This window comes from Colletotrichum siamense (assembly GCF_013390195.1).
Source record: "Colletotrichum siamense strain Cg363 chromosome Unknown KSG_Cg363_contig09, whole genome shotgun sequence".
Lineage (NCBI taxonomy): Eukaryota > Fungi > Ascomycota > Sordariomycetes > Glomerellales > Glomerellaceae > Colletotrichum > Colletotrichum siamense.
The window spans coordinates 1,539,774-1,562,345 of NW_023501022.1; the positions used below are offsets into that span (position 1 = coordinate 1,539,774).

The 22,572-nt window shown below is 55.2% G+C and overlaps 7 protein-coding genes across 7 annotated transcripts; 4 read left to right on the forward strand and 3 right to left on the reverse strand.

Annotated features, from left to right (window-relative positions):
* Nucleotides 1-276: 276 nt before the first annotated feature.
* Nucleotides 277-1,767, forward strand: CGCS363_v013133 (Methionine aminopeptidase 2-2; the record flags this gene model as incomplete). Its single annotated transcript, XM_036644982.1, has 4 exons — nucleotides 277-319; nucleotides 391-1,526; nucleotides 1,572-1,658; nucleotides 1,711-1,767. 4 exons carry the CDS (start codon nucleotides 277-279, stop codon nucleotides 1,765-1,767), a joined length of 1,323 nt encoding a protein of 440 aa, XP_036489300.1.
* A 2,122-nt stretch (nucleotides 1,768-3,889) lies between these two features.
* On the forward strand, nucleotides 3,890-4,459 carry CGCS363_v013134 (Protein UPS2; the record flags this gene model as incomplete). Its single annotated transcript, XM_036644983.1, has 1 exon — nucleotides 3,890-4,459. One exon carries the CDS (start codon nucleotides 3,890-3,892, stop codon nucleotides 4,457-4,459), a length of 570 nt encoding a protein of 189 aa, XP_036489297.1.
* A 579-nt stretch (nucleotides 4,460-5,038) lies between these two features.
* Nucleotides 5,039-5,697, reverse strand: CGCS363_v013135 (uncharacterized protein; the record flags this gene model as incomplete). The annotated part of the gene is made up of 2 exons (XM_036644984.1): nucleotides 5,039-5,263; nucleotides 5,557-5,697. 2 exons carry the CDS (start codon nucleotides 5,695-5,697, stop codon nucleotides 5,039-5,041), a joined length of 366 nt encoding a protein of 121 aa, XP_036489298.1.
* A 668-nt stretch (nucleotides 5,698-6,365) lies between these two features.
* On the forward strand, nucleotides 6,366-7,278 carry CGCS363_v013136 (putative uridine kinase; the record flags this gene model as incomplete). Its single annotated transcript, XM_036644985.1, has 3 exons — nucleotides 6,366-6,441; nucleotides 6,585-6,614; nucleotides 6,662-7,278. The coding sequence occupies 3 exons, from the start codon at nucleotides 6,366-6,368 to the stop codon at nucleotides 7,276-7,278; spliced, it is 723 nt and encodes a 240-aa protein (XP_036489295.1).
* A 662-nt stretch (nucleotides 7,279-7,940) lies between these two features.
* On the reverse strand, nucleotides 7,941-12,828 carry CGCS363_v013137 (uncharacterized protein; the record flags this gene model as incomplete). The annotated part of the gene is made up of 4 exons (XM_036644986.1): nucleotides 7,941-10,209; nucleotides 10,261-10,390; nucleotides 10,444-10,573; nucleotides 12,616-12,828. 4 exons carry the CDS (start codon nucleotides 12,826-12,828, stop codon nucleotides 7,941-7,943), a joined length of 2,742 nt encoding a protein of 913 aa, XP_036489296.1.
* Nucleotides 12,829-13,631: 803 nt separating this feature from the next.
* On the reverse strand, nucleotides 13,632-15,369 carry tbg (Tubulin gamma chain; the record flags this gene model as incomplete). The annotated part of the gene is made up of 7 exons (XM_036644987.1): nucleotides 13,632-13,862; nucleotides 13,915-14,379; nucleotides 14,434-14,727; nucleotides 14,774-14,956; nucleotides 15,007-15,173; nucleotides 15,262-15,302; nucleotides 15,362-15,369. 7 exons carry the CDS (start codon nucleotides 15,367-15,369, stop codon nucleotides 13,632-13,634), a joined length of 1,389 nt encoding a protein of 462 aa, XP_036489302.1.
* A 1,549-nt stretch (nucleotides 15,370-16,918) lies between these two features.
* On the forward strand, nucleotides 16,919-22,348 carry pld1 (Phospholipase D1; the record flags this gene model as incomplete). The annotated part of the gene is made up of 1 exon (XM_036644988.1): nucleotides 16,919-22,348. The coding sequence occupies one exon, from the start codon at nucleotides 16,919-16,921 to the stop codon at nucleotides 22,346-22,348; it is 5,430 nt and encodes a 1,809-aa protein (XP_036489303.1).
* Nucleotides 22,349-22,572: the final 224 nt, after the last annotated feature.

The following is a 22,572-nucleotide window of genomic DNA, read 5'->3' on the forward strand; positions in this document are numbered from 1 at the left end:
TCAAACCCATACGGACGAGAAAACAACGACGGTTTTGTGGGCTGGCCAGAAACAAGCGACCCTACCCAGGCGAGTCTCGACAACTCCTGCGCTCTTTTATTAGGTACAGAGGGCGTTTTGCAAGGTGAAACGGTCATTGGACATTGCATAAGGGGCTACTCCCCGGTTAACGATTTACGGGGGCTTACCCCGCCCTTGCGTTTACTAGGTGGGGTCAAAAATCTGTCGCTCCCACCACCAACTTCATCACACACGCGCAAATCCAGTGATGCCAAGATGGCTGCCCAAGTTCCCACCGAAGCTTTGAAGAAGCTGAACGGTACGCTCGAAGCCGGAAATCCGACGTCTGTTTGTGGTCGTCAGTTTGCTAATGGAAGATTCAACATCTAGTGGGAGAGCCCGCGACGAACGGCAAGCCAGCAAACCCCGCCGAGGGAAACGGGGTCGACCATGAGAGCGACGACTCTGATGAGGAGGGTGACGAGGTAGCGGCGCCCGCCGCCGGAGCGGCCGCTAAGAAGAAGAAGAAGAGAAAGCCCAAGAAGAAGAAGAAGAACCCGACCGCCCAGTCCGACCCGCCCCGTGTGCTTATGTCCTCGCTGTTCCCGCAAAAGAACTACCCCAAGGGCGAGGAGGAGGAGTACCGCGACGAGAACCTCTACCGCACGACGAACGAGGAGAAGCGCCACCTCGACAACCTCAACAACGACTTCTTGACCGACTACCGCGAGGCCGCCGAGATCCATCGCCAGGTCCGCCAGTGGGCCCAGAAGAACATCAAGCCCGGCCAGACGCTGACCGAGATCGCCGAAGGCATCGAGGATGGTGTGCGCGCGCTGACGGGCCACCCGGGCCTCGAGGAGGGCGACGCCATCAAGGGCGGTATGGGTTTCCCCTGCGGCCTGAGTCTGAACCACTGCGCTGCGCATTACACCCCGAACGCCGGCAACAAGGTGGTCCTGCAGCAGGGCGACGTGATGAAGGTCGATTTCGGTGTGCACGTCAACGGACGTATCGTCGACAGTGCCTTCACCATGGCGTTCGAGCCGCAGTACGACCCCCTTCTGGAGGCCGTGAAGGCTGCCACGAACGCGGGTATCAAGGAGGCCGGCATCGACGTGCGCGTCGGTGACGTTGGCGGTGTCATTCAGGAGGTTATGGAGAGCTACGAGTGTGAAATTGATGGCGTATCGTACCCCGTCAAGTCCATCCGCAACCTCAACGGCCACACGATTGAGCGTTGGAGCATTCACGGCACCAAGAGCGTGCCCATCGTCAAGAGCAACGACACGACCAAGATGGAGGAGGGCGACGTCTTCGCCGTCGAGACCTTTGGCAGTACCGGTAACGGATACGTCAGAGATGACATGGAGGTCTCTCACTACGCCAAGCGCGGCGAGGGCCACGCTGCCCTGCGCCTGGACTCTGCTAAGAGACTTCTCAACGTTATCAACAAGAACTTTGGCACCCTGCCCTTCTGCCGGCGTTATCTGGATCGTCTCGGACAAGACAAGTACCTTCTGGGGGTAAGCTTTCCGGATATTGATATTGGACCAAGCTGACTTGTATAGTTGAACAACCTCGTGGCCAGCGGCATCGTCGAGGCCTACCCGCCCTTGTGTGACAAGAAGGGCTCCTACACTGCTCAATTCGAGCACGTACGTATCCTCTTTCCAGTTTTCTCATTGCTCAGTCTAACACATTCTACAGACCATCCTGCTCAGGCCAAACGTGAAGGAAGTAATCAGCCGAGGAGAGGACTACTAGGCTGGATGAAACCAGCCAGGGATGGATATTGACATGGGTTTCCTTCCACTCAATCGAGACTATCGTTCAGATACATCAAAAATCCAAGCAATCCAGCCATGAAGTGAAGTGACATGGTGATTTCAACTACTGGCAACACGGGCGGGGAATATTTCTACCTCCCAACGCAAAAGCAGACCCGTCAGCGGATGTTCAATGAAGACAGCTGATGCCATACGTTCAGCGTTATTGCGTTCCTCGGCACACGAAACCTAGGATCAAGGCGGCCACGGCGGCGTAGCAACCATCATGAACGCTATCCACAGACGGCGGCCGAGGAATGTGCGTCTTGGCAGCGATCCACCCTCGGCTGTGTGCTGGGCCATCACGGCCCCATCCCGGGAATGGACCCGGTGCCGGCACGGGGCGGATCGCCGACAAGATTAGGGCCGAGGTGCCCCAATCCTCCATATCGGTCAGGTATCATCCCCGTTTGCCTCCGAATGACGGCCATGATGTCAGACCCTCCCCGGATCGGAAACCGATCTGGCCCGGGGGAGATGAAGATGAACGAACGCCGCATCCTGAGTCACCTATTTCCGGGCTTCAGCCACACAAGAAGCAACGATCTCCGTTCCTCCCCAGGCTTTACCCAGTTGAGGCTGAAGGTGGCGAATGCAGGTGTGGCACCTGAGAGGCTGTGTCACCAAAACGTCAGAGCCGACTTCCAACGGGAATGTCAAGGGCCGATCCAGGCTTTCCCGTGACCTGCACCGTCAGCGGTCACCGCCAGGCCCAGCCAGGTCTGGCTTCACCGTCCACGGTTGGCTAGAGACGGATACGTATCCGTTGACCGTTCCCAAGGGCCTGAGCTAGCCCCCACTCACCGCAAATCCCAAGACATCAAGTACACTCAAGGGTCCGATCAGCGGCGTCGAGAACCTCAGAGAACCATACCGCACTGCAAGACACACTCACGTCGGCTGCCCTCCCGCAGCTAGTCGGCTCGGGTATGGCAGCGCCTGCGTCGGCTGTAGCAGTTGCAGCAGGTAATGCACAGCATATGAAGACACGCCAACCAGCAGTTGGATTTCGGGCGTGCGGGGTCTGTTATGCCCGCGGAAATGGAAACAACATTCGCCAAGAATATCGCCAATTATTTTGACCGCAATGCTGTCTCTGAGGGGGTCGAGCGGGCGCGGGTGCGGCTGGGCTTGGAGTCGGCGACCGTACCAGTGGACGCTTGGGCCTCTGTACACAGAATGGAAGCTTTCCTTGCTTTTCAGAAGCCCTCTCTCTGCCCCGCCGAAAAGCCAATCACATGTAAGCAGCAACACCGCGGCCAGCCCGTTCCGATTTTTTTCAATCGCGCTCATGCACGCCATACCCAATCAGGAGAGATAGGCGAGGTCGATGGGCCTCAGCCGGCCCAAACAGCGCTCTCCCTCCCACTTTTCAGATGGAGCTCAAGCACGTCGCACTTCGCACGCGCCACCCCGAATTCCCATTCCTTCCCCGGGGCACCGGCCGGGGTTAAGGAGGGACCAACCAGCACCCAACGTCCAGCAGCAGCAGGCGGGGACAGAGGCAGCGAGAATTTTCTCTCAGCGCTGCACCAACGCGCAGCGCACACTGAAGTGTGAAACCCTGCCCAGTTCGCCGGTCGCGCTTCTCTCTGCGTCTCCACCTTTTCTTTTGCCACGCACCTGGTTGGTCAGATCTCCTTCCTAAAAAACCCGCACACGACACCCGCTCCACCCTCCGACCTACCGAAAGCTCCTTGCAAGGTTTCCCAATCGCCCTTGCCCATTTATTTTTTTGCGTCCCTTTATTATCAACGAATCCCTTCCCCCCATCCGCAGGTGCCTATCAACCGCGCATTAATCCCTCTACGAGCATTTGACTCACCACCGTCGCTTCGCTCGACAACAATAACAAAAAACAAAAAACAACTGTACAGCCTCAGCTTCGACTCTCTCTTCGAAGCCTTTTCCGTCGCTGTAACACTCTCCCTAACGAACTTCACGACCGCACACGATACCCAGAACCGAGTGGAGGACCCGCGAAGAAAAAGTTTCCCGCAAAAAAACATCCACACGAGCTTCCCCATCTCCGCCGCATCACCACCACAAACACTTCCACGATGAAGGTCTTCTCCAACGCAGTAACCTTCGAGTACTCCTGGGAGGAGGTCTCAACCGCCAACTGGCGAAAGTACTGCCCCTGGAACGACAAGTCCTCCCACGTCGTCGCCGTCGACACCCTCGCCCGCAGCGTCGACCCCGCCACAGGCATCCTCCGCACAGAGCGCCTCATCACTTGCAAGCAGTCCCCGCCCGACTGGCTCAAGCCCATTTTTGGCGACGGCAGCAACTCCCAGGTCTTCGAGACGTCCTACGTCGACCCGGCCAACAAGACCGTCACCATGGTCTCCCAGAACCTGACCCTGACCAACCTCGTCAGCGTCCAGGAGACGGTCGTCTACAAGCCCATCAGCGCCCACAAGACCCTCTTCGCCCAGGAGGCTCAGATCACCGCCCTCTGCGGCGGCTGGCAGAAGATCAAGAACAAGATCGAGGATACCCTCGTCACCCGCTTCTCCGACAACGCCATCAAGGGCAAGGAGGGCTTCGAGACTGTCCTTGCTATGAGCAGGAGGGCGTTCGAGTGCGAGCGCCAGCAGGGCAGCATGCGTGAGGGTATGGCGGCATGAGATGGACAGGACTGAGTTGCTTCAGTTTCTTCCCGTCATCGCCATTTCGCGCGGTTCTTGCGTTTGCAGCGAGCGTAGCGGCGTTTTGCAATTTCTCTCGACCACAAAAGCGGGCAGCATCACATCTTTTTCACACTTTTTTAAAGAATCGGAGCGGAAAATGGGCTTTAGACGGCGTTGGGTTTAATGACTTTTGAAGACGAGAAGAGGAGGGGATGTCGAGCGAGATCGTTGCTTAGAGCCCTCTCATTTGAGAGTGTCTCGCCTTGTACAAATCATCTTTATATTCACGGAGTCCGGGCAACAAAAATACCCCTACACGATAGAGCATCCACGGGGGGGATTTCTCTTTTGCCAAAGCATTGTCTTTTCGGTCTTCGGGCTAGAAATTTGAAAGTGTTCCTTAGAGAAAATAGACATCTCCCACACCTACTTCACACACCGCATCTTGCCTCACACTTAAATCATCAGCAAACTTTGCACCCTGAAAAACTTATTTCGTGCATGCCCAATTGCCACTACTGAATGATAGGGTATCGCATTCTCAACAGTGCACTTCCGTAACACGGGTATCTTTATTCAGTTTCCCATCCGACCTCGACACTTGGCCTCGTACCGGCTAAGCATGTCCTTCGTATCCCGATCCAACGCCGCCTCACTTCCGTCCAGGACCCGCCTCACAAACGCCGCGCCCTCCTCGTACCTCCGAAAGAAGTACAGCTCCTCCACAGCGTGCAAAAGTTCTTGCAACACGGGCTTGCTGGCCGGACCAGGTGTCAATGGCAGCTCAATCGTCTTCCAAACCTGTTCCGAATCAGTTTTGCTCCCGTTCAGCGTGCGTAAGCAGGTCGGATGCAGGGAGGATGAGGGGGTGAAGGCGGTCTCTCGGATGCGGTGGAGAAAAAAAGTGAGCATCGGTGAGGGGGTGGTTTGGGGGGGCTCGGTTGCTCCGGTTCGGCGTTCTGGACAGGGCCGGGGAGGGGGAGAAAAAAAGAGGACTTCCTCCCGAGGCGTTCGATAAGGTAAGAATAATGTAATTGTGAAAATGAAGCATTGCCATAATGAAAATGCAGCGTATTTGTGCTCTCGTGACTCACCTCGCCGTTCTGCTCCTTGACTCTGTACGTCGCCCGGAGCTCCTGGAAGGCCTCCTCGGACTGGTGGTCCCGGGGCTTCGCCGTGCCCTCTTCGTCGGAGTCGATGGCGATGCAGAACAGGCCCCCGTCGTCGTCGGACATTGTGCTGTTATGTCGTTTTTGCGTGTTGAGTGGACTGGAGCCCTCCAAGCAGTCGCCGAATGGTTTCGAGATGGCGTATCCTATCCCCCAAATTTTTTAAATTGCTTGTCTTGACTGTTGCAAGTTCCGCTTCCCCAGGGAATGATTGGGAATATTGCGATGTCTTTGATAACTGCCCAACGTAGACTTGCTGATGACTGACTTGAATCTCAATTTCCCAAAAGAGTCCAGACACTGTAAAGCTTTCTCCCGTTTTTCTAGGTGACTCTTCGTCGCCGACTGCGTTACCCACAGCACGCCGAGAGAGTCCCTCCAAAGTGGGACCTCCACCAGTCCGTCCGAGTCGCCCGCGACAGAACGCCGTCCGCTGTCAGAAATATGCATCTAACCACCACAACAGAATTTTTCGTGTATTCTTACTAATAAACCCGCCCACAGCAAGTCCTGCCGAAGCGAACTTTTAGAAAGCCACCCACCCCCGAGGAAATGACATCAAGCCGCATGGCGGGGTCGGTGGGGGGGCGTTTACCTTGCCAGGCGGGGCGTTCTTTGAAGCTGCCCGCAAGCTAAACGACTCAACGACATCCCGCAAACGCTTGTCTCGACGACACCTCTTAGTCTGATACCAGCCCGATTTTCATAGTGCATTGGGGTAAATCAACACAAAAATGGAGGAGCAGGTCGAGAGACTCGTGGACAAGGCCTGGGACAAGTTTGAAAAGACACCGGCCGATAAACGTCTACGTACGTCCACTCTCTGTCTGCCGGAGCTATCACGCGAGCATCGTGAAGCTCTGATGCGCCTCATCCCCCAAAGCTCCGAGCTCTATAGGCCAAAACTTTTCCCGCCCAACCCAACGCAAGATGCACCGCTGACCCCCCAACAGTCATAGGTATCGCCGGCATCCCAGGCTCAGGTACATCCCCTCCATCCACTTCTCATCCCCTCTAACATCCCGCGCAGGCAAAACAACCCTCTCCCAGATAATAACAACCCGTCTCAACACCCGCGCCTCCGCCCTCGACACCTCCTACACCCACTCCCCTCCCGCCGCCTTCGTGCCCATGGACGGCTACCACCTCACCCGCGCCCAGCTCTCCGCCCTCCCGGACCCGTCCACCGCCCACGCCCGCCGCGGCGCCGCCTTCACCTTCGACGGCCCCGCCTTCCACGCCCTCGTCACCTCCCTGCGTGTGCCCCTCGGCCCCGAATCATCTGCGCCCATCCTCGCCCCGAGCTTCGACCATGCCGTCAAGGACCCCAAACCCGACGACATCGCCATCCTCCCGTCCCACCGCATCGTCGTCTTTGAGGGGAACTATCTCGCCCTCAACAAGGATCCCTGGAACGCCGCCGCACGGCTGATGGACGAGCTGTGGTTCGTCGACGTCGACTTCGAGGTCGCGCGCAGGAGGCTGATCAAGAGGCACGTCAAGGCGGGCATCGCGAAGGACGAGGAGGAGGCGGACAAGAGGGCGCGGGAGAACGACCTGGTGAACGGGCGCGAGATTGTGGATTTCAGGATGGAGGTTGATGAGGTCGTCGTCAGTCGCGAGGATGACGAATGGGTTCACGAGTAGGCCAGGTATGATCCCTGCGAGATCGGGTGGGTTATAGAACGAGGGGGATATCACCGTGTTGAAAGAGCGTCTGGGCGGTAATGAATGATCATGAAAGCGTTGAACACTCGCATTGAGCTTGATAGATAGCATGATGGGGACGACCATAAGATGAAGTACAATAAGCGACAAACTCCAGTCATGAAACTTCTAGAGTGACGTCACTTATCGAAACACCAGCAGAAGCATGACCACAACTCAACAGGACGGCCCTAGCCAGCAGAAAGAAGCCCGAGAATGAATGAGTCGACAGTGCCACCCCCGCCACTCAGAATAGCGTGATTAAACGAAGACTGGCTCGGTCCCTACCGGCAGAGAGAAAACTAAACTGTAAAGTCAATTACAAAGGAAACGCAGGTCTTCCACAACACCCGAAACATGACACACAATCACACCAGGGAAGCAGGGCTTGAAGAAAGCTATTCTCTATCTACTGCTGGCGTTGATCTCTAGAAGCCAGGCATGATGGCCCATTTCTGTTCTGCTTTCCACCCACTGTCTCACGAAAACCTTTTTACATTCCATTCATCTTGTGACCCGATCCCGTACCCCAAATCACATTACCACGGTCCAAGACAGAAATATGCAAGCCCCCATATCCACGCGTCCCGCTCAGTCCGGGACTACTCATCAGCCGCGATTCCGGTGAACGAGCCCGCGTACTTGGCACCAGAGAATCCAGTGGCAAATCTCGAGCTCTCGAGGCCACGACGCATCTTGGGTCCGTTACTGTTGACAGTCTGGCCCTGGACAACAGGCTGGAAGACCTGCGCTCTAGGCGAAAAGCCTGTGCTAGTGTTCAGCTGTTGAGTCATGTTATACATGGTGGGCGCAGGCTGATGGCCGCCGTTCTGTTGAGCGGAGGAAGGTCCCTGGCTGACGTGGTAGGTCACGGAGATGGCGTGCAAGACTCCATTAGCGGGCAAGTGCTGCTGCATCGCAGACTCAATGATCTGCTGAGCTCCATACGGATGGTAGATAGCGGGACCGGCCATGTGAGGAGATCCCATGATGGGAGTTGGCATCTGGGGAGGCATGCTCTGGACGCCGTGAATGTAGCCTGGGTGGGGGGTGGCCTGCGCAGGCGGCATGACAGGAGTTGGCTGCTCTGAGTTATCAGTAGCGATGGCTGCATCAGTCTGCTTAGCAGTCGACTCAGCCATGGACACTGCGGTGCCGCCCTCTTGAGAAAGGCTGGTGTTGAGCGTCTCATCCTCAACGGTAGGGGCAGTGGAGGTGGGCTGCATGGAGACAGCAGAGTCAACCTCGGACTTGCTGGTCTTGAATGAGATCAGCGACTCGTCAGCGGCGCTTGCCTCAGTAATCTCGGGCTTCTGCATAGGAGCCTCCTGCGCAGGCTCAGACTCCTGGAAAATGGGAGCCTCCTTGACAGGCGTCTGGACCATCTGATTGTTGATCTCAACCTCGACCAAAGTATCGCTTTTTCCAGCAGGAGCCACGGTAGAAGCAGTGACGGGAACCTCCTGGCTCGCGACGCTCTCTTGATGAAGATCAGCCGTAGTCTTGTTGCCGGACAGCCACTCCTGGTGAAGCTTGGCCTTGGCCTGCAGATCGGCGCTTGACTCCTGGCGACGGTTGGAATGAAGATGAGGAGGCAATCGACCACCTCGGTCTTTCTGCAGAGGAATCTTGACATCCTTGATGCCGGGAGGCATCTCAGCCGATGAACGTCTCTCGAGAAGCTGTTCGGCACTGTACTGCCTACGTTCCGCCGTACGCTCCGCCGTGTACATTGAGGAGCCCTTGACCTTATCAAGTGCGAGCTTGTCGAAGGCATCCTCAAGGCCTGTAGTCTTCGAGGCATTCTTATCGACGTCGGTCTTGGGAGCAGCAACCATCTTCGAAACAGGCTCGGGGGTGGGAGTGCCGACTGCCGTCTTCTCCGAAGGCGTCTCGGGAAGCGACTCTGCCTCTGCTTCTTGCTTTGCCGAGGGTTCGACCGCCTCACTCTTTGCAGGGATGGCGTGCTTCAGGATGTACTCCATCACACGCTTGATGTTGTCGCATTGAAGGTTAAACTCCACTCCAGTACTCTCATCTGGGAACCTGAAGCTGTATCGCACTTCCCGGGGTTTATCGTTTGAGGAGTCGATAAAGCTGCAGATCACCAAGACACCCTTTGCGTAAACGCAGCGGTAAGTTTCCAGACCGTGGCTCTTGGTGAGAATGTCCTTGTACTCCATAACGAACATGGCGTGGCCCTCGGGGCGATTCTCGGTGAAGACGACCTTGAGTTTGACGATGACATCTTCCCAGGATCCACCAGGACCTCCAATCTTTCCCTTGCAAGTAGACGAGAACAGCTGTCTGTCAGAAGGCAAAGCGGAGTCGTTGGCCTTTGCATGCTCATGTTCCATACGTCCCTCGCTGGGCAAAGAGGCCTTGGTAGTAGGAGGAGCAACGGCAGCAATTGGCGTCTGTATCTTGGCAGCCTGAGCAGTCTGAGCAGGCGGGGTAGACAGTGCAGAACTGACGGTCTGAGTAGATTGAGCAGGCTGGGCAGGTTGCTTGTCGGCCTGAGTAGACTGAGTGGTCTGGGCAGACGAGGGAGAAGAATCACCCTCAGCGGGCTTCTTCCTCAGATGAGGAGGCAAAGCAGACGTGCTTCCTCGGCCGGGGTTATGCTGACTACCCTTGAAGGTGACAGAAGCGCCCTGAGAAGACATCGCAGACGTCACCTGGGTGGCGCCAGTTGCCTGAGAACTGGTTGCTTGAACAGCATATGTCTGCTCGGTGCCTCCGACAACTTCAGCCACTCGAAGATTGGTACCAGCACCGTCATCACTGGCCTTAGTAAAGATCCTGACCTTAGCGCCGGGTGGAAGAAGGATGCCATTCGGGCTGATCTTCATGCCAGCATAGGCATCATTGCTATTCTGTGTCAGCTAGATTGCCGCCGAGAGAAGCCGGGCAGCTACTTACGCGGGGCGGGGCTTGGGAACATAGTCCTGCGAAGGACCTCCAGAGACCCGGTAGGCACTTGGACCGCCTAAGTCGCTGAGGTTTTGAACACCCTTGGCCTCGTCATCATCAAGGCCGGTCTTTGCCAAGTCTGATTTTGAAGTCAGATACATGTTACATCAACGAACGTGGACAATAACCTACTCAAATATCCTTGGAGGGACTCAGAAGTTTGCGTGGGGACGACAGGACGACGAGGGCGCAGCCGATCATGGTGCTCGCGCTTAGTATTGTCAAGAGGGAGCTCTTCGACACGGCCAATGCCCAGGTCATTCTGTTGAATGTAAGCGGGGTTCAGGAGGAGGAAGGAAGGAACTTGCCATCATGGCATCTCTGATCGAGTCGGGCGCGACGGGAGGAGTCATGGGAGACTGAGTCGCGGTAGGTTGCATATGCAGCTTCGGCATGCGATCAGTACGCCGCTCTTCTTTGTTTCCCCAGCTGCCCATATTTGCTACGAGGCTCGTAGAGCTGGGAACTTGCGTTCGTGAGCTTGCTTGCTATGTTGCAGCGCGGTTCTGGTTGCAAGTCAGGACGAAATCCAGCGAGTGGACGGGATGGGGAGAAAAATAGGCAACAGCAAGGAGACACCCCGACGAGATGGAAACCTAGAAGCAAAAACGCGATGAAAGGCGCTCTTACCTGATACTTGAAGGCCCGGTTGTGATCCGAGGTCCCTCGATTTGATTTTGTAGACGTAGGTAGCGCGTTGCGCGGTGTTTGGATGATGCAGAGACGAAATAGCGCAGGCCGTTCTCAGCTATCCGTTCAAGAAGATCTTGAAGGTAGAGAGTAAGGTGCGAAGTAGACGAGAAGGTGCTCTGGGAAGGAAATTTTGATTTGGAAAGAAGTGTGTTGTTGTGTTGTGGTGGAGGATGAGTGTGGGAAAAAGAGAAGGTGAGGGACGGGCTTTGGGGGAGAAAATGGAAGATGCAACGGGCAGCAGTGTGCCCAGACCAGATCCAAAAAGAGACAAGTCTGGCCAGAGATAGGGCAGGAAGGAGGAAGGGAGGGGATTCGTCCGGGATGGAAGTCAGGCAGGCAGGCCCACCCAGGATATGTTGCTCGAGAGAGCAGAGTCGTTCCTGCTCACCTAGAAATGAAAACCCTGTCGACTCAGTAACCAATATAAAAGAAGGAGCAGCCCTCACTCCGGGAGACTGAGGAAGGTGTCTTGCTCCTGCCTGTGAATGAGTTTTGTCGACCTCAGTGGGGACTATAACAAACAGACCAAGTTGGATATTAAAGAGTCGCTGCATGCAGATGGGAAGAAGCAGAAGTCATCCAAGAACGACTTTTGGGTTAAAGGGATGAACTTCATGCAGTAGGGAAGCTGCAGAAATTCGGCTTTGTCCTCTCAGTGGAGGCACTTAGATGGGAAATATGTGACATCCCATGCTGTCTCATAGTGCCATGTTGCGTCTCCAAAGTCGGGTTGACTGCGATCATGTTAGATGGAAAGGGTCTCGACCAGACACCGCTAAATTTACTTTGGGAAAGCATATTTAGCTAGGGAGAGGTCTAACTCTACCGATGACTGGTTTCAAGTAAGGAACTGTTCAAATTCACTGGATTGCGACTTCGTTTGCAACTAACCTTCCTCGAAGTGAGATACTTCAATCGACAACAACGAATGGGCATGTCATTTCATTTGTGGAGGAATGTCAAACGCAGAGTTCGCTTACGGCGGTAGAAAAGGATCGTGATGTAGAATAGAATTGTGAATTGACTGAAACTCGAGTACGCCTGACTGAGTTGAATCTGCAGAGCGAATGAAAGGACATGTCCTAGCTGTTGCATTTCCCTTGGGCTCAAATTGATCCGAGGTTGTGCTTAGATAGAGGACAATAGTAGAGAAGTGGAAGTATTGCCTTGAGACGATGCTGATGGAATTGGTAAAGTATAAGAGATCCCATGGTAGAAGCAGGCTACTTTGTATTCTACAGCGCCAGAGCCAGAGAAATAGCTTGCCTCGGAAGAGAATTAAGATGTACCATCTAAACATGCAAAACTGATACACTGAATCTCGCGTCCAATGATTGGAGGATTTCATCCCGAATCTCGCATCCTCGCTTCATGTCTCTCAGTCCAGGCAGAAGTTCATGTTGATCACACCAGCAATATCAGCTTCGCAGACTTGCTTCGCACCATACTTCAAAAGACCATGACGCAAAGTTCGAAATACCCCTTTGGGCGCATCATTTACTCATATCCCGTGCTTCCTATAGTACAGTACCTAGATTCTCATCCCACAATTTACCTCGCAGCAGCGTCCTTAGGAGGTCCGCTCAATCCCTCAACACCCTGGCGTCCAACACTACTCAGATCCTCAGTGGCCTTGGAAGCAGGCTCTCTCAGACCGGCGGTGGAAGCTGTCTCGGTACCGATCTTGCGCTCAGCATCGCCGCCGCTGCCGACGTTGACGTTGCGGGCGTCCGCGGACTGCCAGTCGGAGGGAACGGGGGGCTGTTCTGGGAGAGGGAGATTCTGCTGGACCTTGTTGATCTTGTCGGCCTTGGACTGGGTCATTATGGCGGTTTATTGTTGGGTGAAATGAAATGGTGGTAATTTGGAGCTAGGGGAGGGATGGCGAGTTAGCGCTCAGCCGTCATTGGTCGAATTAAAGATAGCTAGCCCCGGAAGGGAACGATGCGACTTACTGAGTGGAAGAACTTCAAAAGACCTGGAGAAATATTCCTTAGGACGGTTTTCTTAAACTGCTTTGATTCACTTTTTTGTTGTGCTGAGGAGTGAGAAGCATCGGGTTAACCGCTAATCTGGCTTCGACTGAACGTCTTTTATGTTAGCTATCCAGAGTCCTCCGGGGCTTGTCCTCCGGGTCTTGTCCGCAGGGATCAAGCTCAATTGACGCTGACGTCAATGACGTCAAGCAGAGGTAATTGCGGCTCTTCGCACACAACAAGTGGAGCAGCGAACCGCACGCTCCAGTATTATCGACGATTTGGCGGGTAGGTGGGAACTCAAACGACAGATGGTCGATCAATGACAAAATTGCTCCAGAGCCTCCAAGAGGAAAAGCTCCTTGGGCTTCCAAAGAGGTCTACGCGCATGTGCCTTGACAGCTGTTGCCTCATCCAGATGCAAGTTTATTGGGGGTTGGTTTCGTAATCTTGTTCAGCCCTGAACGCCTTAATTCCCGGCAAAAAAAAGCCAGCCAGGCCATGTCCGATCCCTTCCCGATAGTGCCACATGGCCGCCTGAACCAACAAATCGACGTTGTGATGCACCCACGTATGATGCTATCCCAGCCTTGCTTCCTTTTCCCCTCATCAGGTCTAACCCCCACCTCCCCTCTCGCAATCGTGTCTAACTTAACCCATCCTCTTGTCGGTTTCAGCTGAAGTCGCCTTGTCTCCAGTGTCGGGGTTCAGGTAGTCGGCATCTTCTGCGGCCTCGTACTCTTGAATAAGGTCCTGCACCACCTCGCGGGCCTCGTCAAACTCGTCCAAGTTCTCTGCAAATGGCGCCGTCTTCTTGTACCCTTCCATGAATGCATTGCGCTTCCGCATGCCGTCGTACTGTCTGACGATTCTCTTGAAGAGCTGCGCGTCTGTTAGCAAGCGGAATCGAGGTTCAAAATCAGCAAGTACTCACAGTTGCAATACTGGTGTGATTGGCCAGCATCAGACCGCTGACGCGGTGGGCCATCGGGATGTAGGGGCTCCGCTTCGTCAGGGCCACCTGAATGCTGGCTGGGCCCCAGGGAATGAAAGTTGCCAGTCGTCGTTCCCGGATTCTAAGCAGACTCTTGTGAACGTCTGTGGGGTCCACCTCGCCCTGGATGACGTTTAGGATGGAGATGTAGCAACTCTTCTTCCCGGGCTGCGTCGAGACCATGCGATTCTTGGGCTGCAGCAGTCTGCGCATGACGTCCAGCACCGTTGTCTTTCGCACCGTCTTGGCCTGTTCGACCTGGTCGCCAGTGAATGGCGTGTATGCTGTCATCAAGAAATGGCATCTTGGAGTAGGAATCAACGAGGCCAGAATGCTGACCAGGTCGTTGTGCATATATCCGGGGTATCTCAGTGTGGTTGTGCTTGCTGACATGACTGTCGAGACCTAAAGACGCCTGTTAGCTATGGCGCCAGTAACGTCATCAAGTGTAGAACTCACAAGTTGGTTGGTTTGGGCAAACGATGGCTCTTGAACGTGAAGTCGGTCGGCCGCAATACGTGAAAGTGCTCCGTTATCCAACACAACGACGGAGTCGGCATTTTGTACCAGCCTCCTCATGGCGAGGACGCTGTTGTAAGGGTGAACAACGACATCTCCTGCGTTTGTTGTGTCTGGGAAGACGGAGTATGTTTGGATAATCTTCTTGGGAAATCGATCGTTGAGGCGCTCGAGGAGAAAGGATCCTAGACCGGATCCGGTACCGCCAGCTATTGAGTGCAACAGCATGAAGCCCTGTTGAACGTCAGCAAAGCTCAGAGCGTTCTAGCATGATGCATACCTCCAGAGAGTCACTTCCGTCGGCCTCGCGGTCAATCATCTCCATGATGTCCTCGCAGACAACCTCACCCGTCTGGTATCCGTCACCCCAGTTGTTCGCGGCGCCGACGCCATTCTTCCCAACGAAGAAGTTCTCGGGGTTGTAGATGTTCTTATAGGGGCCAGTTTGAATGCCGTTGATTACCTGAAATGTTTTAGCAACAGTAATTGCTCCATCGCCATGTAGGCACCTACTCTTGGTTCGAGATCGACTAGAATGGCTCGCGGGATGTATCTTGTATCGTCACTCTGGTAGTAGAACACGTCTTTTCGGTCGCCTCCCTCGGTCGCAAAGTCCTCAAGGTTTCCATCTTGATTGATTCCGTGCTCCTGGCAAAGCTGCTGCCAAAACTGGCTTCCAACTGCATCGTGTCAGCCTCAATATCGGCGCTTGCTGCCCGTTCGCAGCTGGGTCGATGCGGGAGAGCAAGAGATGGCGGGGTAACGTACTGCTGTTGCCGCATTGTCCGGCCTGGACGGTGATAATTTCCCTGTGGAAAATACGTCAGATGAAGATGCGTCAAACGGACGAAGGAAGTGTGCGACGAACCTCGGCATCTTGCGATATGGCGGCGGGGCTTCGGCGGCGTTGGGCTTCAAAAACAGTCGGTCACCGGGAGTTCGTGATGTTTGACGCGACCCGGGTCCTTATCGATAAGCGAGACGCGAGGCGCGGTCTCATTGGGCGCATGTGCCTCAGCTCTAAACAACTGATGGCCAGGGACCCCCCTCTAACGCCGCAAAATCCCAAGACGCCTCGGTTTACAAGCCACGGAGACTCGAATGATTGAATCCCCATTTCTTTCATTCACGGTGAAACAACCCACGCAGGCTAGTCAGGGACGATCTTGGGTCTTTGTTAATTGGCCGCGCCTTGTCGAGATTGGCATAACGACCGCGATTCCCTTCTGAGGCCTCTCTTTATTTGAAGCCCGCTTCAAACACACAATGGATTGATTGGGTCTTTGATGAGGCCTCTGTCGCAGCTGTCACTAATCTGCATTCCATGCCGGCTCGCTGCCACAACGAAGCTAATTGAGCAAGCTAAAACGTAGGCATGTTGACGTGGTCCCACGTCTCAGATCTAATCGAACCCCTATTGCATCCGTCGTATGGACTCCAGTCTTTACGGAAGGTACGCGGGTGTCAGTGAGTCCCCTGGCCCCCATTTCGCGGAACGAGATAGATAATAGACAGATTGATCCATAATAGATTGCGGGATGTGCGCCATCTGTTCTCGCCGTCATTTCAAGCCCGCACAGCCCTCAGAAGTCTGTTCCGCCGGGAGTTGGGCAGAATAAGGCCCTTGTTGATCTGGAGGAGCTAGAGCCGGAGCTGCAGCTTGTATATGCACGCCAAAAACTAGAATTCTGCCCCCCCAAACCTTCCCCCATCCTTCAAAATCAGAGGTCATTCGCTGCTCACTTGCCGAAGACGAAGGGCTGGTGTCAAATGTCAATTCGATCAGCTGCGTGTGGCCCAAATGGGCCCAAATAGCGCGGAAGCCACTGAAGGAGGGGCGTGACATCGGACTGGCGCGCCCCGGAGGGAGCCGCTGGGTCCCCCCCTGCGCCCCTATTTCGTAGCCCGGCAGCGCCCATTGGCTCGGAGCCAAATAGCAATTAAGCCTCTCCCTCCACTAACGGTGCTACTTGGCTGGGGAGTTGCAGTCCGTCACAAGGGTCGGGCTGCTGGGACTGGCACCGTGGCATCCTCCCTTGAACCTGCCCACCCCGTTGCTCTCCCTGTCCGCGTCTTTGGTGCTCCCAAACCTGCCCCCAAGGTCCTTGCCTGGCTCAAGACACCGCAACTGCAATACCGATCGTCCGCAACCCTGCACCTCAACCTGCAGGAGGAGCAACCTCACCTCACCTACCTCCACGATTTTCGCAGCTCAGTTCGACAGGCCGTTCTTTTCCCCTCAAACCCGTCATTCTTGCAGCGATTAGTTCTTATTTTTCCAGACATTGGTGATCGACGACGAGCGCCGTTGCCATTACCGTTACAGATGGTGTCTCGGTCTTAGCTCCAGTCCTTCCCATTGTCTGTACCACCCTCAAGTCCCTTCTTTGCCCTGTGGAATTCCAGACTTTCCACTCGAGACACAATGGCCACGACGGCCAGAGATGAGTCCATCTCACCAATGACACGCAGCCCTCGTGCGGCCTCTCCTGCCGCGACGGGAACCCCAGGCGCGCCCGACTCCCTCGCTCCTCCCCCTCCTCCACCGAAAGACGGCCCGCCTGCTCCTCCGCCGAAGGACCTTCCCTCCCCCAGATCGACGATCTATGCGATTGATCCGACGACCGAGGCAAGAGATTACATCAATGGAGGCGTGCCTCACGATAGCCAATCTCCTGTTCAACAGCCCGCCAAGCGCCCGACACTGCCGAACCTGAATTCCGCCGACAGTATCGGTGCCAGACAAACCCCGGGAGGACTGCCCATGATGCCAGAACACAGCACTTACTCTCCCGAGCCTGCGTCCCCGACCGACCGACGAAGCGTGCAGTTTGCTAGAACGGATCAAGTTTTGGAGCCCCCGGCCAGTCACTCGCGGAACCCTTCGTGGGAAGATGGCGGCAAGTCCATTGGGTCTGCGTTCATGACCAAGTTGAAGCAGTTGACTGGTTCTGGAAGCCTGCAGACTCTCAAGACGAGTAGCTCGGGCAATTTGAACGACTCGGGCACCCCTTCCCGGAGCAACTCGCCTACATCTGGTCGCCCGAGAATACCAGGGACCTTGGACGAGGATGATGTTGTCGGCGGAAGCGATGCCGACGCTGATGTCGAGACAGCCGACGAGGGCAATGCCACCGACACAATCAAACCAAAGAAGAAGAGGAGAATGCGCAGATCGAAGAAAGACAAGCCCCAGATGTCGGTGCCCAGCACTCCTAACTTGAGGCAGTCGCACCTGCCTGGTCCAGACTCCCCTGTTGGGTATGGACGCATGGGTGCGCTTCGCCGACGACTCTCCATGCCTGACAACACCGCCGAACAACAGCAGCAGCAGCACGGCATGTCAGAGGGCGAAGGACGCGACCAGCTTGCCGGCCCATCGTGGATGCGGTCCCGTAGAGCGGATGGCACCGAAAGCCCCCTCGGCCCTGGCAGAAGAGGTCACATGCGCCGGATCACAGTTCTCGGCGGCGGAGGTGTGTCGGACGGAGACGCGATAACGACGCCCAAGAGGCCCTTCTTTGGTGGCGAGAGAGCGTCGACATGGAAGTACGTCAAGAACACTTTGAAACTTCTTAGGCAGAAGAAGGAGGACCGTTTCGATTTCGCCAAATCAGCAGAACTCATGGCCGAGCTGCGAGCCGGAGCCCCCGCCGTTCTCATGCTTGCCAGTATGATTCAGAGAGACGAACACGGCAATAAGAGAATACCGGTTCTCCTGGAGCAAGTGCGCCTACGTATTACAGACAGCCAGCCAGAATCAGAGGACGACGACAGCGAGCGCCACTGGGTGTTCACCATGGACTTGGAATACGGCAGCGGCCCGTCGCGCATGAAATGGACCATCATCAGAACGCTCAAAGACGTCTATAACCTACATGTCCGTTACAAACTGGCGATGAGCAACGATAAGTACTTGCATGGGCGCGCCGACGTGGGTGCCCGACCTAAGATGCCCAAGTTTCCATGGGGCGCCTTCCCGTACCTTCGTGCGGCCCGCAACAAGGACGACAGCGACGACGACGACGGGGCTAGCATTAGAGCTGCCAGCCTCAGAGGCGATGAGACTGGAGCTGAAGGCACTGCTGCGGAAGCAACTGCAGGAGAGGGGACTGCCAGCGAGTGGGAGGGCCGCGCAGGGCCAGGCAATAGGAAAAAGTCCCGTCTCGGCATGTTGGGTATGCGCAGGAAGTCTACCGGCCTGACTGACCCGGGCGATTCAGGAGCAGAGAACCAAATCGAATTGGCCCAGGCGCGGAAGCGCTACTTTGAGAGACAAAGACGAGTCCTCGAGAAGTACCTGCAGGACATGATCCGATGGCTCATGTTCCGTGCTGACAGCAACCGTCTTTGCAAGTTCTTGGAGCTGTCTGCGCTTGGTGTGCGCCTGGCGGCTGAAGGCAGCTACCACGGCAAAGAATGCTACCTCCACATTCAGTCATCCAAAGGAATGGACTTCCGCCGAGTCCTGACGCCAAAGAAGGTTATTGCCCGTCACAGCCGAAAGTGGTTTCTCGTGCGGTCCAGTTACATTGTCTGCGTTGAATCACCTGAGAAGATGAATGTCTACGACGTATACCTCGTGGATTCCAAGTTCCGCATTGTGTCTAAGAAGAACGGTCTGAAGCAGCTGGGCAAGGGGAAGGCCAAGGCCGAAGAGAAGGAGATCGACCTGATTGAGGAGCCTGACACGGAAAAGCACCACACTCTGACGTTACACACCGCCGAGCGGAAAGTCAAGCTATTTTCGAGGAACCAGCATATCATGAAGCAGTTTGAAGACTCTATAGCAGAGATGCTCAAGCAAACTAAGTGGCATGACATCAACCGCTTCGACAGCTTCGCCCCCATTCGCAACGGTGTCTTCGCACAGTGGCTCGTGGACGGAAGAGACTACATGTGGAACGTTTCTCGGGCAATCAGCATGGCACGCGACGTTATTTACATTCACGACTGGTGGTTGAGTCCTGAGTTGTACATGCGTCGACCTGCGGCTATCAGCCAGAAGTGGCGTTTGGATCGTCTGCTTCAGCGGAAGGCACGCGAAGGTGTCAAGGTCTTCGTCATCGTCTACCGTAACGTCGAAGCCGCCATTCCAATCGACTCAGAGTACACCAAGTACTCCCTTCTGAACCTCCACCCCAATATATTTGTCCAGCGGTCGCCCAACCAGTTCAAGAAGAATCAATTCTTCTTCGCTCATCATGAGAAGCTTGTCATCGTCGACCATGATGTAGCCTTTGTCGGCGGCATCGATCTGTGCTTCGGTCGATGGGATTGCCCGCAACATCCGATCACTGACGATAAGCCAACAGGTTTCGAGCAGAGCGAGCAGCCCAAGGATGCGGAGCATGTGCAGCTCTTCCCCGGCAAGGATTACTCGAACCCTAGAGTCCAGGATTTCTTCAAGCTTGATGAACCGTATGAGGAGATGTACGACAGAAGCAAGGTACCCAGAATGCCCTGGCATGATATTGCCATGCAGGTCGTTGGGCAGCCCGCCAGAGACTTGACCCGTCACTTCGTCCAGCGATGGAACTACGTCAAGAGAGGACGAAAGACGACCAGACCTCTGCCTTTCCTGCTTCCGCCACCCGACTCCAAGATGGCAGAGCTTGACGCTCTTGGATTGACCGGTACCTGTGAGGTCCAGATTTTGAGATCCTCAACCAACTGGTCCCTTGGCATCGAGCACACGGAATGCAGCATCCAAAACGCTTACATCAAGATGATTGAGGACTCTGATCACTTTGTCTACATTGAGAACCAGTTTTTCATCACCAGTACCGAGGCATTCAATACCAAGATCGTCAACCGCATTGGCGATGCACTGGTCGAGCGCATCATCCGAGCTCACGAGAAAGGAGAAGACTGGAAGGCGTGCATCATCATTCCTTTGATGCCAGGTTTCCAGAACACTGTCGACGAGCAGGAAGGCACCAGTGTGCGACTGATTCTCCAGTGCCAGTATCGCAGTATTTGCCGTGGTGACGGCTCCATCTTCTCACGCCTTCGCGCTGCGGGCATTGAACCAGAGGACTACATCCAATTCTACAGCTTGCGACAATGGGGCAAGATCGGCGCCAGGAACGCTTTGGTAACAGAACAGCTGTACATCCACGCCAAGTGTATCATCGTGGACGATCGCGTGGCTCTCATCGGTTCTGCAAACATCAACGAGCGCTCTATGCTGGGAAGTCGTGACTCCGAGCTTGCTGCAGTCGTCCGTGATACAGATATGATCTGGTCGACGATGGCTGGCAGGCCTTACCGCGTCGGTCGTTTTGCTCACACTCTGCGTCTCCGTCTCATGCGGGAGCATCTTGGATTGGATGTGGATGAGATACTTGAGGAAGAGAGACAGGCTGAAATGGACCGGCAGGCCGAGTACGAGGCCGAAATGGACGAGATCTATGCGGATGACGACGAGACGCCACCTGTCGCCGGACCAAGCGGGCATTCGAATGAGAAATCAGCAAAGCCTGTTCTTCCTGGACAAACTCCCAGCTTTAACCATGATGCCACCGCCGTGCCTGACGAGGCTGCAGACGAAGTATCATCGGCGTCGTCCTCCAAGGACAAGGATATTGATCCTCGGGTCATGAACAACAAGGATCATGATCTTGATATCGCTGGCTACGGAAAGGATCACTGGAAGACTGCTGAGAAGCTCGGTCTTGACCAAGGCCGTGACTCTGTCATCGTCAATGGTCGCGAAGTACTTGTCAATGGCGTCTTTTCTGAAGGCAAGGGTACTCTGGAGACTCCCATGCAGCCGCACGAGCGCAAGACCTCGGTCGAGCATCACATCGAGGAGGACAATTGTGTCAGCAACGATGCGCTGCCGCCGATTCCTGCTCTCAACCGACGCACAACCGACCAGCTTGGTCTGCCTCGCATCGCCGGACTTCCTACCTTACCCGCTGTGGATGACACTGATATTGGTGGTCCTCCAGTTCACTTCGATCAGAACGGCCAACCGACGACTGGACCTCTTCATCCCCTCGCTGCAGACATCAGGCAGGCACATATCGACAAGGACTGCATGCGTGATCCAATCAACTCGTCATTCTTCGACGATTGTTGGAACCGTGTTGCAGAAAACAACACCAAGCTGTATCGCCGAGTGTTCCGGTGCATGCCTGATTCGGAAGTACTCACCTGGCCTGACTATCAACAGGCTACACAGTACGCAGAACGTTTCAGAGAGAGCCTTGAGGGGAATACGAAGACGGAGGAAGAGCCAAATCTGGCTCGGCACCAGTCCCCCGTCACTGGCGGCGGTGCTGGAGTTGGCGCGCCAGGCCCTGCTGCTGTCGTCAAGGCCGCGGCTGAGAAGACAGGAGAGAAGCTGCCTCATCCCACTATCATTATTCCTGGAAACGACAACCACAGAGGCGGTACCGTGGAGTCGGACGAAAGAGACAAGAATGACGAGAAAGCTGCCCTTCGATCTCCAGAAGCCCCGTCACCTGTTCTTCCCGCTGGTGATGTGCCATTCCCGGCTTTCGAGGTTGGCTCCCCTGCTCCTGACGGAGGGCTGCTCGATCCTGCCCGTGACAAGAGCAGAGAACGGAAGACAACGTTCTCCCCTCTTGAAAAACCCCCGTCTAGAGACGTTAGCACCCCGGCGCAGCAAGCTCAAGGGTCGGTCAAACGCCGCCGACGAGCCACTACTAAAGGCAGTCGGCGCGGTCAGCCGCCCGAGGAGGTGCTTCCGAGAGCGGAAGCAGAAGAGTTGTTGAACCTTATCCAAGGTCACGTCGTACAGTTCCCTTACGACTGGCTGCTCACGGAAGAGCAAAACGGAAACTGGGGCTTCCAAGTCGACGGCGTTGCACCTCTACAAATTTAGTAAGTTTTCGTGGGCTATTACCCCAGAACTGTGATGCTAACGCACTTTGTAGTAACTAGTGGATGAAGCCTATTTTGGTGCCCCTCTTTGGCTAGACGTTGCGGACTATTGGCTAGACGTGCCTTACCGACGACAGAAGCAAAACTCAGGGTCCGTTACAGACGATAGAAAAAGAGACGACGGAAACGCCATTCAAGATGGAGGCACCAGGGAAACGTGTGCAA